At 41.5% G+C, this 15,840-nt stretch overlaps 1 protein-coding gene across 1 annotated transcript in view; it reads left to right on the forward strand.

The window, feature by feature from the left end:
- The first annotated feature begins 626 nt into the window (after positions 1 to 626).
- The window catches only part of Atad5 (ATPase family AAA domain containing 5), a 55,181-nt gene continuing 39,967 nt past the window's right edge, over positions 627 to 15,840 (forward strand). Inside the window, exons 1-4 of the mRNA XM_059271315.1 lie at positions 627 to 1,025; positions 7,908 to 9,802; positions 12,097 to 12,205; positions 14,323 to 14,484. Of these exons, the coding sequence (XP_059127298.1) occupies positions 960 to 1,025; positions 7,908 to 9,802; positions 12,097 to 12,205; positions 14,323 to 14,484 (2,232 nt within the window). The 5' untranslated portion in view covers positions 627 to 959. The remainder of the gene's footprint in view (positions 1,026 to 7,907; positions 9,803 to 12,096; positions 12,206 to 14,322; positions 14,485 to 15,840) is intronic.

Consider the following 15,840-nt stretch of genomic DNA (forward strand, 5'->3'; position numbering starts at 1 on the left):
CTTAACTCCTATTTATTTATTTATTTATTTATTTATTTATTTGACAGGGAACTTTCTATGTAGACCACAACCACCTGGTTCTTCTACCTCTTCTTTCTAATTTCTTCCTTCCTTCCTTCCTTCCTTCCTTTCCTTCTTCTTCCATCCCTTCCTTCCTTCTTTCTTTCCTTCCTTCCTTCCTTCCTTCCTTCCTTCCTTCCTTCCTTCCTTTCCTTCTTTCTTTACCTATCTATTTATTTATTTATTTATTTGATAGAATCTCTTGGCTAAACTGGAACTCTATGTAGACCAGGCTGTGCTGGAATTAAAGGCGTGCGCCACGACTTCCCGGCTTCAAAAATATAATTTTAAAGTCTAAGTCTTAATTCGGCCACCGAATGACTAGATAACCTTAGACAAATCACGTCCTCAATAGTCATACTTGTCTATAACACCGAATCGTGTATCCCCGAAATTTCCACTAGGATTCCGGGGTAGAACTGGTTCCGTCACCTGCTGATTCGCCAAACGAAGTAGTTTGGTCTTCGTGGCTCACCGTAGACGCAGCCTCCCGAAGCAGTCATAGGCTCCGCCCCCTGCGTTCTGGACGGCGCGAAAACCCAATTGACAAGAACTCCCGCCGAAGCCCCGAGGCCTGACCGGCGTTCGGTGTGCGGCGCCCACTGCGGCCCGGGGCTCGAACGCTGAGCCTGGAGCGTCTACCTCGGGGGCACCGTGCACTGTTCCGCCGCCCCCGTGGGCCCGCGCTCGCGCTTTCTCGACGTCTCTGTCCAAGCCTGGCTTGACGGCCCTGGGCCCGGCCTCCCACTCGCGTCCGGCCCGTGGGCTCTGGGGGACCCGTGACGGACCCCGCGGTCCCGTAGCTTGCTCCTACTGGATCGGCCGCCTCTATGGCCTCCAGCCAGGCTGGGCCGGACCGCTGGAGGTCCTAGGATCCGGGGCTCTGGGAGGCAGGGATCATGGTGGGGGTCCTGACCATGGCGGCGGCTGCAGCTCCCCCTCCAGTAAAGGACTACGAGATTGAGGTGAGGTCGAGGATCTGTCAAGTTCCTTTCTGCCTGTGTTGGGGAATTTTGGCGTGGAGGTGGTGGGAGTCCTGTTTGCTTCTGGGACGGGACAGGAGTGATGTGTTGATCCACAGCTATAGTTTTGTGCGGGATGGTTGCCTCGGTGTGTCATGGTAAGCCCTCCTTGGAATTTTAAGAAGATTTCGGGTTCACTGTGAGCCAGGATTTAAAAACCACAGGTCTCGGGTCCTGAAACATTGGTAGAATGACATGTCACCGAGGATCTCACGTTCAAGTTCTTTGTTCGTGATGTGGAATCATAGAAAGGCGAAAAAGATAAAGCTTTAAGTTCAGTTAGTCTGTACAAACACCTGTCCTAGGAATTCCATTTAGAATGTCACTTAAGAATCAAAGTGAGGTGCTTAAAGTCGGACTCTCGTGGCTGCAGAGCTTAATGTAATGTAGTTAAGAGTCTCTGTGGCACGTTAGGTGTTATGTATTTACCATGTTTCAGAGAATACACTAAGCTGGGGATAGTGCTTAATGAAGGAAGCCTTGGGTTCCAGAAAGAAAAAAAAATACACTAAGCAACCATAATGATATTCTATGCCGTTAAGTAGTGGCTAGGATCTTATAGTATACTTATGGCTGATATCTATATGTAGATACAGAAATACCCAAGCTGAATTCGGATCTACTGATCCTCTTGTAACCATTTTCCAAGTGCTGGGATTACAGGCTTGTGCCTCTCCATAGCTGCTATGGTGGTTATTTTTAAAAATTATTTATTTATTTTTATTTTATATGCATTGGTGTATTGCCAACATGTGTGTCTATATGAAGGTGTCAGATCCCCTCGAGCTGGATTTACAGACAATGGTGAGCTGCCATGTAGGTGCTGGGAATTGAACCCAGGTACTCTGTGAGAGCAGCCAGTGCTCTTAACCACTGAGCCATCTCTCCAGCCCCTCCTATTTTTTTTATACACCATATCTCAGACTGGCATTCTAATTAAAGTGTTCTGGTGCCTTTGAAGTGAGCTAAGATGTGTGTTCACTTAAATTCTCTTTTTCGTTGTTGTTTTTTGTTTTGTTTTTGTTTTTCATGACAGGGTTTCTCTGTGTAGTTCTGGCTGTCCTGGAACTCACTCTGTAGACCAGACTGGCCTGGAACTCACAGAGATCCTCATGCCTCTGCCTCCTGAATGCTGGGATTGAAGGCTTGTATCACCACCACTGGCTTGTTTTTATTTCTTGTTACATTTATGAGTTTGCATTCGTTTTTTGGTGGTGTAGAGACCACAGAACAACTTGTAGGAGTCAGTTCTCTTCTTCTACTCTGTGAGGCCCAGGACCTGAACTCACATTGTCAGCTTGGCAGCAAGCACCTTTGTCTACTGAATCATCTCACTGTTTTGGTTTTTAGACAAGATCCCATGCAGCTCAGGCAGGTATAGCCACACCCAGCTTATATTTCTTTGTAGCATATTTAATAATTTTTAATTCTAATTTTCCTAAGAACTTGGTTTTAGAAATCTTTCTCACGTGAATATTTTTAAAATGATTTATTTTTATTTTATGTGCATTGATGTTTTGCCCGTATTTATTTCTGTGTGAGGGAGTCAAATCCCCTGGTGCTGGAGTTACAGACAGCTGTGAGCTGCTATGTGGGTGCTGGGAATTGAACCTAGGTCCTCTGGTAGAGCAGTTAGTACTCTTAACCTCTGAGCCATCTCTCCAGCGCCATCATATGAGTATTTTTACTTTCTACTACTCTTCAGTCATTATTGTGCCCTGATTATGGCACAAGAAATTTCATTCCAGATCCTGTGTTTACAGGATCCATCAGCCATGCTTCTTCCCAGGGGAAGTTGCTAGTTTGTGTGTGTTCACTGCTCCAGAGTCACAGTTCTGTTGGGGTAGATCCTACTCACATAGTCACATAAAGCCATGCGAAGAAACAAGAAAGGAAAATGAAAAAAGAGAGAGAGAGAGAGAGAGAGAGAGAGAGAGAGAGAGAGAGAGTAAAATGAAGTGTCCTATCATTTTTCTCTTTAATTAGTTCAAAAAAATTCTAACTCTTAATTTTTAGAATCAAGTAACTGTTTTCTGCTGCAGAATATGTACATTATTTGCTAAATCAAGTGAATTATTTAGCTTGTTTCAGGTGTAAAGGACTTTGGGCATTGAATTATTTGATTTTGGGATGGTCATGTTTATCAATCTTTGGTTTATGGTTTCTGCTTTTGGTACCCTTCTTATAAAGTCTATTTTATAATAATGATATTTACTCTTTAATATGGTAAGGGATTTTTTTACGTATCTTTGCATAATAACCCTATGATAAGGTGAAAGATGGTTGAGTTCCAGGACAGAGCTACAGTGAGACTTTGTCTCAGAACAACAAATAATAATAATAAATAAAACAAAATAAAATAAAGATGTGGGCCACCATACCTGATCTGTGGGAAAATCTTACATCTGGGCCTAGTGGCGCACACCTTTAATACTAGCACTCTGGGGCAGATGCCAGTGGATCTCTGTGAGTCTGAGGCGTGCCTGGTCTACATATCAGTTTCTAGGACAACCAGGGATATGTAGAGAGACACTGTCTCAAAGAACAAAACAAAACAATTGAAAAACAGGCTAAATTAATTTTGTTTGTTTGAGGCAGGGTCTTGCTGAGTAGCCCAGACAGGCCGATCTCAAATTCACCATCCACCTGCCTCAGCCTGCTTGTACTGGGATCAGAGGCATGCATCACCGCACCCAGTTCATTAAGTTACATTTAAAAATAAAAAGTAATTTACTTAAGGTTTCCATACTAGTAGATGTCAGGACTGATACTTAAACTTCGATCTGACTTGAGTGTCTGTTGTGTGGTGCCTCTGACACCATCTCAAAGCTTTATAGAAAATAATAATAGATCTTTTCTAATTCACTTATTATTTTAACCTATATAGTTTTGCTTGTATTTTACCTCATTTATCTAAATGCTCAGAATTTGTCCCACTATCATCTCTTACTCTTTTGCCTGTTAATTTGAATGTTATTTTTATCACTTAAATTATTTTTAAAAATTATTTTGCTACATTTGTTTATTGTATGTGCAGGGGTCAGCATATGTGTGAAGGTCAGAGGGCAACTTGTGGGAAGAAGTGCTCCCTTTTTACCATGATCCTGGGGATCAAACTAGGTCATTGGGCTTGGCAGCATGTCCCTTTGCCTGCTGGGCCGTGTCAAGGGTCCCCTGTATGAATTCTTACGCAGCTTTGTCTGGTTCCGCTTTTCGGACACACCTACTTGTGCAGCATCAGTACTATGCTCTTAACCACGATAGCTTTGTTAATTCATTTGAATTTTCTCAAAATAAAAAATCTCCTCCTTATTGTCTTTAAAATAATGTTTCTGTTATTTTGGCAGATATATTTTATCAAATGAACTGAGAAGATAAAGATTGATAGTAGGATAGAAATATAGCTTAGAAATAAGTTTATTTAGTGTTGTGAGGCTTGGGGTTGGGTAAAGCAAAAGACAGAAAAAAGTTGAGGGCTGGAGCAGTAGCTCTGTTGGCAGAGCGCGTGTCCCAACAGGGAGTAGGGTGTGTATAGAAACTAATGGAGTTGGGTTTTTTTGTTTTTTTGAGACAGTCTCATTATAGAGACCAGGCTGGCCTCAGCCTCAGAGACATCTGCCTGCCTCTGTCTCCTGAATGCTGGGATTAAAGGCATGTGTGACCATGCCCAGCCAGTAGTAATTCCTTTGTAACCAGTATAGTAGTATGCATTTTCAGTTATGCAATTTACTGATGCATTTTCTAGCTAACTCAATTTCATCATTTTGTTTTTATTTACATATGTCTTAGTCACAGGGTTGTTTTTTCTTTCTTTCTTTTTTTTTTTTTTTTTTTTTTTTTTTTGCTATCAAGAGATACAGTGGCCAAGGCAGCTTTTATTAAAAAACAAAACAAAACAAAACATTTAATTGTGGCTTGTTTACAGTTTCAGAGGTTTAGTCCATTATCATTGCAGGGAGCATGGCAATACTCATGGTGCTTGGAGCAGTAGCATGAGAATTACATCCTGATCTGCAGGCCGGGAGAGAGAGAGAGAGAGAGAGAGAGAGAGAGAGAGAGAGAGAGAGAGAGAGAGAGAGAGAGAGACTGGGCCAGGCATGGGCTTTTGAAACCTCAAAGCCCACCCCCAGTGATACACTTTCTCCAAATAATTCATATATGAGCCTATAGGGCCATTCTTATTCCAACCACCACAACATATTTGCTTAATTTAGTGGATTTCTAGGTCAGGTTTAAGGGTCTTTATAAGTAGTTTATATTATTTAGACTTGTTTCTTTGAGTTCTCATTCCTGTAGCCCAGGCTAGCCTGAAACTCTGTGTAACCTAGGAGGGCTTTCTGTTCACTGTAGTCCTCCTGCCTCAGTTTCCAAGGCACTGGGACTATAGGTATGAGTCACCATGCCTAGCTTTTGTTTATACTTAAAACCTACAATACACAAGGAAACAAAATGAGAAATACTGTCCTTCTAAAGACAGGCTTAGTCATTCTTATCTAATAAATCCAGAACAGTAAGATATCTCCTTACTCCAGTAGCAAAGTTGATTCAGGCCATTTACATGTAGTCAAGAAAACAAATACCGGTCACAGAAAATCAGACCAGTTAATTTGCCCCATGCTACCCTACAGGTTTCACAATTGAAATCATCTGTACTCTAAGATAAACCCATGAAACCTTTAGAAGATACATATATGGCCAAAAATGGGATCACTATTGTTAGTGAGCCAGCAGCTGGATGAGTCCAGTCACACTCAAGATGCATCAAAAGTCTGTTTGCTCTAGGGATACAGAGAGCAGTGTTAAATCTATGTGTTGATCCATGTTCAAGTAGAGTCTAGAAGCTGGTTGTTTTTTTCTATTTTTGACATTGGTTTTTTTGTTTATTTGGTTTTGTTTTTTCAAAAAGTATCTTCTGTAGATGTGACTGTCTTCATACTCAATAAATTCACCTTGAGCTTCTGCTGCTCCTGCCTCTATCTCCTCAGAGCTGTGATTGTAGGCACGTGCCACCATGCCTGGTTTTACTTAGTGGTGGGAACCAAATCCAGGGTTTTGTGCATGCCTAGGCAGTTATTCTCCCCAGCCTTAGTGATGACAATAAAAACTACATTTTTATTGGTAGTATCACCTGGTTCGTGATTGTCTACCTTGAGCAGTATGCTCTCTTCCTAGCAGCCAGTGCCTTGCCCAGTCTTCGTCAGCCATACATGGACGCATTGTAATCTCTGTTTAGCTCGCCTGGGTGTAGGTATCATTGCTGACTGCAAGTGACTAACACAAATATGACTGTCCCTAGTGTCATAAGCACCTTGATTCTGTGAGGGTAATTGCTACTGCAGGAGGTAGGTAAAGACTCGTAGTAGACTTTTAAAACAGTAGACTGTGGCAAGTATTCTTTTGGTGGTCCCGGGCTTCTTAAATAAATAACTATTTCTTAGAGATACTTAGAATGGTGTGTTTATTTTAAACCAAAAAAGTAAAGCAGAATGGATTGTTTGTTTGTAGGGGCCCTACCCTTTGTTCATTATAGATTCTGTGAGATAGATGGTGCTTTCTAAGGTTATAGAGGGTAGACAGGGCATGGTGGTTCACATCGTTAGTCTCAGGGTTTGGGAGGCAGAGGCAGAGGCAGGCAGATTTCTTAATGGGCTACATAGTGAGTTGCAGGGCAGCTGGGGCTATATAGAAATATACTGTCTCAAAAAAATAAAAATAAATAAAGTAAAATAAATAGGAGAGTAGGCATTTGTGCTTTCTTATGAGTTTAGTTTTGTTTCAAAATAAATTTTTTGTTTGTTTTGTTTTGTTTGAGCTAGAATCTCACTATATTCCCTGGCCTGGAGCTTGCTATGTAGACCAGGCTGGCCTCAAACTCAGAGATCTGCCAGTCTCAGATTCCCAAGTGCTGATCAGTATAAACTTTGTTGTTGTTTTTGGTTCATTTGTTTTTGAGGCAGGGTCTGGCTACCTGTCCAGTAGCCCTGACTGGCCTGGAACTCTCTCTGTTGACCAAGCTGGCCTCCAACTCACAGAGATCTTCTGCCTCTGGCTCCTGAATGCTGGGATTAGAGGCATGAACCACCACACCTAGCAATACAAAACTATTGAAGTATAGTATATATACATATGGTATAAAGTATACAAATTGGGAATATAACTTGATACAACGTTAAAATTTGATTGTAGGTTTAACATTAAAGGTCATTTTCTTTTCTTTTTTTTTTTTGGTTTTTCGAGACAGGGTTTCTCTGTGTAGCTTTGTGCCTTTCCTGGAACTCACTTGGTAGCCCAGGCTGGCCTCGAACTCACAGAGATCCGCCTGCCTCTGCCTCCCGAGTGCTGGGATTAAAGGTGTGCGTCACCACCGCCCGGCGTCATTTTCTTTCTAATGTGTCACTTTTCACCTAAAGCAGCCTTCCTGAGCTGGGGAGATGGCTCAGTGGTAAGAATGCTTCCATGTACAAGTGTAGTGACCTGAGTTCAAATCCCCAGCAAGTCAGGTATGGCTGTACAGGCCTATAACTCCAGTGTTATGTGGAAGCAAAGTCAGGAGGATTGCTGGGACCTGGCAGCCACCAGCCTAGCTCCAGGTATAATGAGAGACCCTGTCCTAAGGAATAGGCTGAAAGTGATAGGGAAGGACCCCTGACATCTTTCTCCAGCCTCTGCATGCATCCTTGTACACACATGTGTGTATGTGTCACACACACTTCACATGTATACGCACAAATAAAGTAGTCCTAGCTGTTAAATCTGTGTTTACAGTTGCTATTTCATATTATTTTACTTGAAATAAATGTGTTTCCCCCCTTTTTAAATTGCTAGCCATGCAAAAAGCGGAGAAAAGATGATGACAGCTCTTCCTGTGAAACCATCACCAAGTATTTGTCACCAGTAGCAAAGACTGGAGACAGAGTTTTCTCTCCACCAAAACCCAGTAAGATTCTTCATTATTTTAGAAAGACTTCACCCACAAATGAGAAGTCGACAAAAGAGTGTAAGATAAAGCCATCTCCATCATCGCTTTTTGGCAACAGCAAAGACTGTAAAACACCTCTGGTAGTGCTCTCAAATGTGGAAGTTAAGAAGAAAGGAAAGAGAATTAATTTATCTCATCAACTGAATGATATAAAAATTGAGTCATCGGTGGGAATTAGTGGTGATCGTAAGGAGGAATGCGGTTTAAGTGATTTTGTGGAAAGCAGCACTGATGTTTTCCTTTACAAAAAACATGTAGAGGTTCTTACAGAAAGCCTTCAAGACAGCAGAAACAAGCCAAATACAATGACCCCCCCCAAAAAGTCCCGGAAAGTAAATCCTAAACAAGACACCACAAAAAATGATGGCAAAATGTTGAGAAAAAGGAAGCACAGCAAGCTACTAGATCTGTCTGAAAGTTTACCCTTGGCAGACGAAATAAGTCTGCTTAAGAAAGGTGGCAAAGACAGTAAACAGACGAAACCTTTCGTGGCCGATGAAGACGAGAGGACTGCAAATCATGTGGACCCCAGGGCTTGTGCAACCAAAGTAGCTGATTTAAACAAGAGTACAGTAACGGTCTCTTATGAGGAATTTTTAAAAAGTCACAAGGCAGCTCGAGTGGAAGAGATACCTGACCCTGCAGTGCCAGCTTGTGTTCCTTCTGGACCTGGTGAAGCAGTCAAAAGTGGTTCTGAAGGTGAATTAGAAAGCTGTGAGTTATCTCCACACATACACCTTAAGACAGTTACTGTTCTTGCACAAGTTCACCCCACTCCCCCCAAAAAGAAAGGGAAAATACCCCCAATGTTCTTGAAACAGAAACAGCTTGATCTGGAGAGTAGTCTTTCTGATCCAGAAAATGAGCAGACAGTTCAGAAAAGGAAATCGAATGTTGTGATCCAGGAGGGCCAGTTAGAACTGGCTGTGCTGGAAGCCGGGAGCTCTGAGGCTTCAGTACCAAAGTGCAGCGTGGAAGAGAGACAGCAGTTCATGAGAGCATTCAGGCAGCCGCCGTCAGAGATGCTCAAAACTGGACTCAAGAAACCTTTGGAGAAGCAGAAAGACCCAAGTGAAAAATCTGTAAATGAAGACAGTGATAACAGTTCTGAAAAAATCATAGAAAATCCTAATATCCAAATAGTTTCAAATCATGGTAGTTCACAGACACACACTGATAAAGCAAGCTTTCCTAAGGAGAAAAGTAAAAAGTCAAAGAAAAAGGATAGGAAGACGATAGGCACTAGGACCACTCCAGGTGGAAACAGAGAAGAAACCATGCAAAAGGAAAAAACATCCTTTTCCCCAAAAAATAAACCAAAACAAAATAGCCTTCGAAGGAGTTTAAGACAGAAGTCAGAAGTTTCCAAAAGCAAATCATTACTTAACAGTGAAAGTCTTGTTTGTGAGGATACAGCACACAACTCTCTAGAAATGTCTCCATGTGACAGAAATAAATCAAGAAAACACAGCACACCAATCAGAGATATGGTCACACATTCCAAAGCTGAGCCTGAAAACAGGCTGCAGAACATTTCCACACCCAAGCCAACCAGGAGATCTCTAAGAGGTAGCAACACGCCTGCCACAGTCACCCTTAGAGGTACTGAGTCTGAGGATGCCCAGGACACTACTAGTCCAGTGAAGCCTTCCACTCCAAAAGCAGCCAGCATATCAGAAAAACACAGCCTGTACACAGCAGAATTAATAACAGTACCCTCTGATTCGGAGAGCCCTATTAGGTAAAATTTTGTTTTTCTTTTCAAGTTGAAACATTCTACATGTATTATTAATTGGGAAGGGAAATTCTTCAAGCATTGTAGAGTTTATTTTCTAGAATGCAGTTTATTTATAAATAGATTTTTAATGTGTATACAACTCTGAGGATTGAACCTCATAGCTTATTAAGTAAGTGGTCTACTACTGAGCTACATCCATGCTCTTTTCATTTTGAAACAAGGTATCCTAGGTTGTCCAGGCTGGTCTTGATTTTCAGCCAGACCTTAAACATGCTCTTCCTCTCTGTACTCTCCGAAGTAGCTGGGATGACAGACCTGTGCCACCAAACCTGGCTTTTGTTTTGTTTATTTTGAGATAGGGTCTTATTCAGTAGCTCAGACTGGTCTGGAACTCAGTATGTAGCCTAGAATGCTTTCAAACTTGTGGCAGTCCTCCTGCCTCAGTTTCCTGAGTGCTGGGATTTCTAGTGTGAGCTACTGCACACAGTTTATTAACTAATTATTTATTCAGACATATTCTTGCTCTATACAAAGTTAGTCTAGGACTCAGAATCCTCTTCCAAGTGCTAGGATTTCTGGTGTGTATGTACCACTACACCTGGCTAATACAGCTAATTTAAAGTCTGTTTCAGAAGAGTTACAGAAACACTTCAGATGAGTTTAAATTCTTTTTTCCCTTTGGTTTTTCAAGACAAGAGTTTTTCTGTGTAGCCTTGACTGTCCTAGAACTCACTCTGTAGACTGAGATGGCCTTGAACTCTGCCTCCCAGTTGCTGGGATTAAAGGCACATGCCACCACCGCCCAGCTAGTTCTAAACTCTTATTTGTCACAGTTGAGTAATAGTACTCAAATATGAAATTAAAAATAAATCATAAGTCCAGGCGGTGGTGGCACACACTTTTAATCCCAGCACGGATTTTCGTGAGTTTGAGGCCAGCCTGGTCTACAGAGCAAGATCCAGGACAGGCACCAAAACTACACAGAGAAACCCTGTCTCAAAAAAACAAAACAAAACAAAAATATCATAAGAGTGTTTTTTATTGTTGATTTTTGTTGTTGTTTTGAATCAGGATTCTTTATGTAGGCTTGGCTGTCCTCGAACTCTGTAGACCAGTCTGACCTCCAACTCAAGGAGATTCCCTTTCCTCTGTGTCTGTGGTGCTGAGACTAAAGACGTGCACCACCACACTAGCTGGGTGTTGTTCCTTAGGTACTGACCGGTACATGTTGGAGCATATTCTTGCATACTGGGCCTGTCTAATATTACAGTGATCCAGGGACTAGTTTTAATTTTCCTCAAGTATTATTTTTCTCTTTTTGTTTCTGTTTTTGCTGTGCTGAGTGGGGCTTAAACTCAGGGCCTTGCTCATGCTAGGCAGCTAGACTTATCTTCCCTTCCTTCCTTCCTTCCTTCCTTCCTTCCTTCCTTCCTTCCTTCCTTTTCCCTCTTCTGTCCCTCTTTCTTTGTTTTTTGTTTTTTGAGACAAGGTCTCCCTTGGATGGCCTAGAATTTGCTATATAGACCAGGCTAGTCTTGAATTCATGAGTGATCCTCCCACTTCTGGTTCCCAGGTGCTTGAATTATGGGTATCACCACACCTGGTAAGGCTTATTATTTTGGGGTTGGGGGAGGTGACAGGGTTTCCCTGTGTAGCTCTGGCTATCCTGGAACTCGCTCTTTAGACCAGGCTGGCTGGAACTCAGATTTCCACCTGCTTCTGCCTCCCAAATTTTGGGATTAAAGGTGTGTGCCACCACCTCTGGGCAATGCTTATTGTTTTTATTTTTTGCAAGCAAGCAAGATTTTATTGAAAAGTAGACTCTCCACAGCATGGAGGGGTCCTGAAAATGTGTTGATTAGGCTTATTATTTCTTTTCTTTTCTTTGGTTTTATTTATTTATTTATTTTTTCCAAGACAGGTTTTCTCTGTGTTCCTGGCTGTCCTGGAACTTGCTTTGTAGACAAGGATGGCCTCGATTTCATAGAGATCTGTCTGCCTCTGCCTCCCAAATGCTGGGATTAAAGGCATGCACCACCACCTCTGGCTAGACTTATTAAATGAAGTAATAAATGATAAACCTTGGGGCTGGCAATGTAGCTAAGTGGTAGAATGGTTGCTCAGTATGTACATGGTTCTATCCCCAGCACCAAAAATAAAGTAAAAAGCTTGACTTATTGAATCAAACTGATGACAATTATTTTTTCTTTTTAAGTTGGAATACTAACTGGTTTGTTTTTATATTTAAGATCCTGTACATTATTATGAAAATATTTATAAATGTCATTCTTTTCCAGAATGAAATTCACTAGAATTAGTACTCCCAAAAAATCTAAGAAAAAATCCAAGAAAATGTCTAAGAAATCTGAAACAACTGAGGGAGATCTCACTTCTCAGAAGAGAAAGGTAATAAAAGTACTGAAGTCCTGAAAGTGATACTGTTTCCTTAAAAGACCGGCAATAGTTACTGGAAGTCATGTCAAAGAGGATTCCTATGTGTTATAAGTCCATTAATTACAACCTATGCCATTTATTCTCTGTTTCTCTAGCTAGTTTATTAAGATGTTAAAATATCTCACTGTGGGTTCAAGCCTGCTGCCCTGAGTCTGATGATAGACACACACACACACACACACACACACACACACACACACACACAAATAGCGTATACTATGTGATTGTATTAGCTTTGTCTGGGGGGGTCAAGGGGACAGTGCTGGGATATGTAAGACATCCTAGGTTAAGTGTTCTACCACTAAACTTTATTCTCCGCCCTCTTATTTTTTTACTTTATGAGACATAGTCTTCATAACTTGCTTAGCTGGCCTTGAGATCAGTACTCATAGGAAAACAGGCAGTCATTGAATGTGTGATTGGCCTGCCTCAGTTTCTCTATGTGTTTTTTAAACGTTTTTCTTTATTTTTATTTTCTGTGTATGGGTGTTTTGCCTGCTTGTACGTCTGCACCATATGTGTGCAGTACCTGAAGAAACCAGAAGAGGGCTTCAGATTGCCTGGGACTGGAGTTACAGATGGTTGTGAGTCACGTGGGTGCTGGAAATTGAACCCTGGTCTCTGGGAGAGCAGCCAGTGCTCTTAACTGCTGAGATACCTGTACTCTTATCCACTGAGCCACCACTCCAGCCCCTCCCTGTGTGTTCTTAACCCCTTTTATGAAAAAGGTTTCCCTATGTAGACCAGACTGGCTTCAAACTCACAGATATCCACATCCACCTGCATCTGCCTAGAGGGCTGAGATTATAGGTGTGTGCCACCATACATGGCCCCTAGTGTTCTTTTTTCTTTGTATTTTTTCCAGACAGGATTTCTTTGTGCAGCCTTAGCTGTCCTGGAACTCACTCTATAGACCAAGTTGATCTCAAACTCACAGAGATCGGACTGCCTCTGTGCTGGGATTAAAGGCGTGTGCCTCTACTCCCACCTCTCAGCTCTATTCTTAACTCTTTCTTTCCTATCATATCTAATTAGATTCTATAAAATCAATGTCCATGTATTATATATTTTTCCTTTATATTATCTAATGAGAGCCTTGCATACAGCATGTGCAGTAACTATTTGTATTTGAAACATAATTCACCTTAGTTCATTGACTAAAATCAAAGAATAGAGCTGGGTGGTGGTGGTGCAGACCTTTAATTCCAGCACTTGGGAGGCAGAGGCAGGTGAATCTCTGTGAGTTTGAGGCTAGCCTGGGCTACAGAGTGAGTTCCACAAAAGAAGCCAGAGCTACACAGAGAAACCCTGTCTCAAAACCGCGCCCCCCCCCAAAAAAGAATAGATTGTCATCAAGGTAGTAGGAAAATCAACCACCAATTCTAATGTAAATTGTAGACCCTCTTCTGAATTTTTGTTTTGTTTTGTTTTTGTTTTTTTTCTTTTTTGGTTTTTCGAGACAGGGTTTCTCTATGTAGCTCTGCGCCTTTCCTGGAACTCATTTGGTAGCCCAGGCTACCTGGCTCTAATTATAGATTAAAAAAAATCAGGCCAGGTGGTGGTGGTACATGCCTTTAATCCCAGCACTTGGGAGGCAGAGCCAGGCGGATCCCTGTGAGTTCAAGGCCAGCCTGATCAACAGAGCAGATCCAGGACAGGCACCAAAACGACACAGAGAAATCCTGTCTCGAAAAACCAAAAAGAAAAAAATCAGACTAATTATTACTAAATAAATTTGTATTTGGGCTCCTTGGTAAAATTTGAATAATCATTTCCTGATTATTAATGTGATTGATATAAATATTTTTTTTATTATATATTTCTGTTTTTTTTCTGTTATCAAATATGAAATTTTTGTTTGTTTATTTGTTTTTTTCGAGACAGGGTTTCTCTGTGTAGCTTTGCGCCTTTCCTGGATCTTGCTCTGTAGACCAGGCTGGCCTCAAACTCACAAAGATCTGCCTGCCTCTGCCTCCCGTGTGCTGGGATTAAAGGCGTGTGCCACCACCGCCCGGCCAAATTTGAAATTCTTGCTGTGATCTGAATTAATAGTTCAAATTTTTGTCTAGGCAAACAGTACTTCAAAAAATGTATCAAAAGCTAAACAACTGATTGAGAAAGCAAAAGCTTTCCGAGTCAGTGGATCAAAGGCTGAGGAAACAGTGGTGCCCTTGAGGCGTTCCTCTAGGCACCAGACACTTCCTGAAAGGGAGAAGTCACCAGAGACAGATGTAAGTATTCCAGTATCTGTTGATACAGTTGTTATTGTTTCGTTATTAGGAGTGGGAGGAGGAAACCTTTATAGAGGTGTAAGGTCATATTCAATAGCCTGGTCATGGTGGACGTTCTGCTTTAAAAGTCTTTGGTTTACGGGATATAGTCTAGTCTCAGGTTACTCAAGGTATCTTGTAAGAACTGATTCTTCCCATTCCTCAAGCAGTTCTTTACCACAGTCACACTGAATTTCATTTCTCCACAATAGCTCCCTTTCACTGTTTATTTTCTTGCTTTGAAATTCACATTCCAAGTACTGTCTTCTACCTGAGAATTCTCTACTCGACTTTTACTATCCTGCTAAAAGCCACTGCCTCCTATTTTTTTAAAATAGTTTTATTTAGATGTAATTCACATGCTGTACAGTTGGCCATTTAAGTGTATAATTCAAAACTGAAGGTGTTATGGTGCATGCCTGTCATTGTAGCACTAGGGAGGTAAAATAGGGGATCAGAAGTTTGGGGTGATTCTCAGGCTATGTGATAAGTTTGAAGGCACCTGTCTCAAAAAAAAAAAGTATGCAGTTCACTGTCTTTGAGTACTTTCAGAGTTGCAGTTCTACTATAACCAATTTTAGAAATTTTTCTGTTTTTTGAAACATGGTATTTCTATGTAGCCCAGGGTCCCTCAAATTCACCATCCTTTTGCCTCCGCTGGGATAGTATGTGCCACCATGCGAGTTTAGAATGTTTCTACCTCCAAAGAGGACACCATTCCCCTTTGCTGCTGCTTTCCAGTCCTCCCATCTCCCTGTGACAACTACTCATCCTCTTTCTAGTTCTTTAGATTTTCTCTTCTGGATAGTTCATAAAATATTGTATGATATCATATGGGGGACCACTGTCTACTGAGCTACGTCCCCAGCCTTCTATGACATCAAGTGTCCGGTTTTCCAGTGTATCCATGCTTTATATGCTATCTACCCATTAGTTATTTAGTAGCCACTTCAGTTATCTGATCAACCGAGGCAGGATTAACAGTGCTTGTGTTCAAGCATCCTTATTTTGCTTGATAATGGCTTCATAGTATAAGAATAGTAATGCTGGCAATTTGGGTACACAAAGGAGAAGTAGTGGGAAAGGTGAAATTCCTTCACTTAGGAAGGAAAGAAGTTGGGCGTGGTGGTGCATACTTTTAACCTGAGCACTCCAGGCAGAGGCAGTTTGAGGTTAGCCTGGTCTGCAGAGCAAGTTCCTGGACAGCCAGAGATAGACTGTGAGATGTCCTGTCTCAAAGAGAGAGAGAGAGAGAGATGCTGAAACTGCAAAAATCTGTAGTAAGAATCCTTTATCTGTGAAATTATGAAGAAAAAG

This window comes from Peromyscus eremicus, chromosome 8a (assembly GCF_949786415.1).
Source record: "Peromyscus eremicus chromosome 8a, PerEre_H2_v1, whole genome shotgun sequence".
In the NCBI taxonomy this organism is placed as follows: Eukaryota; Metazoa; Chordata; class Mammalia; order Rodentia; family Cricetidae; genus Peromyscus; species Peromyscus eremicus.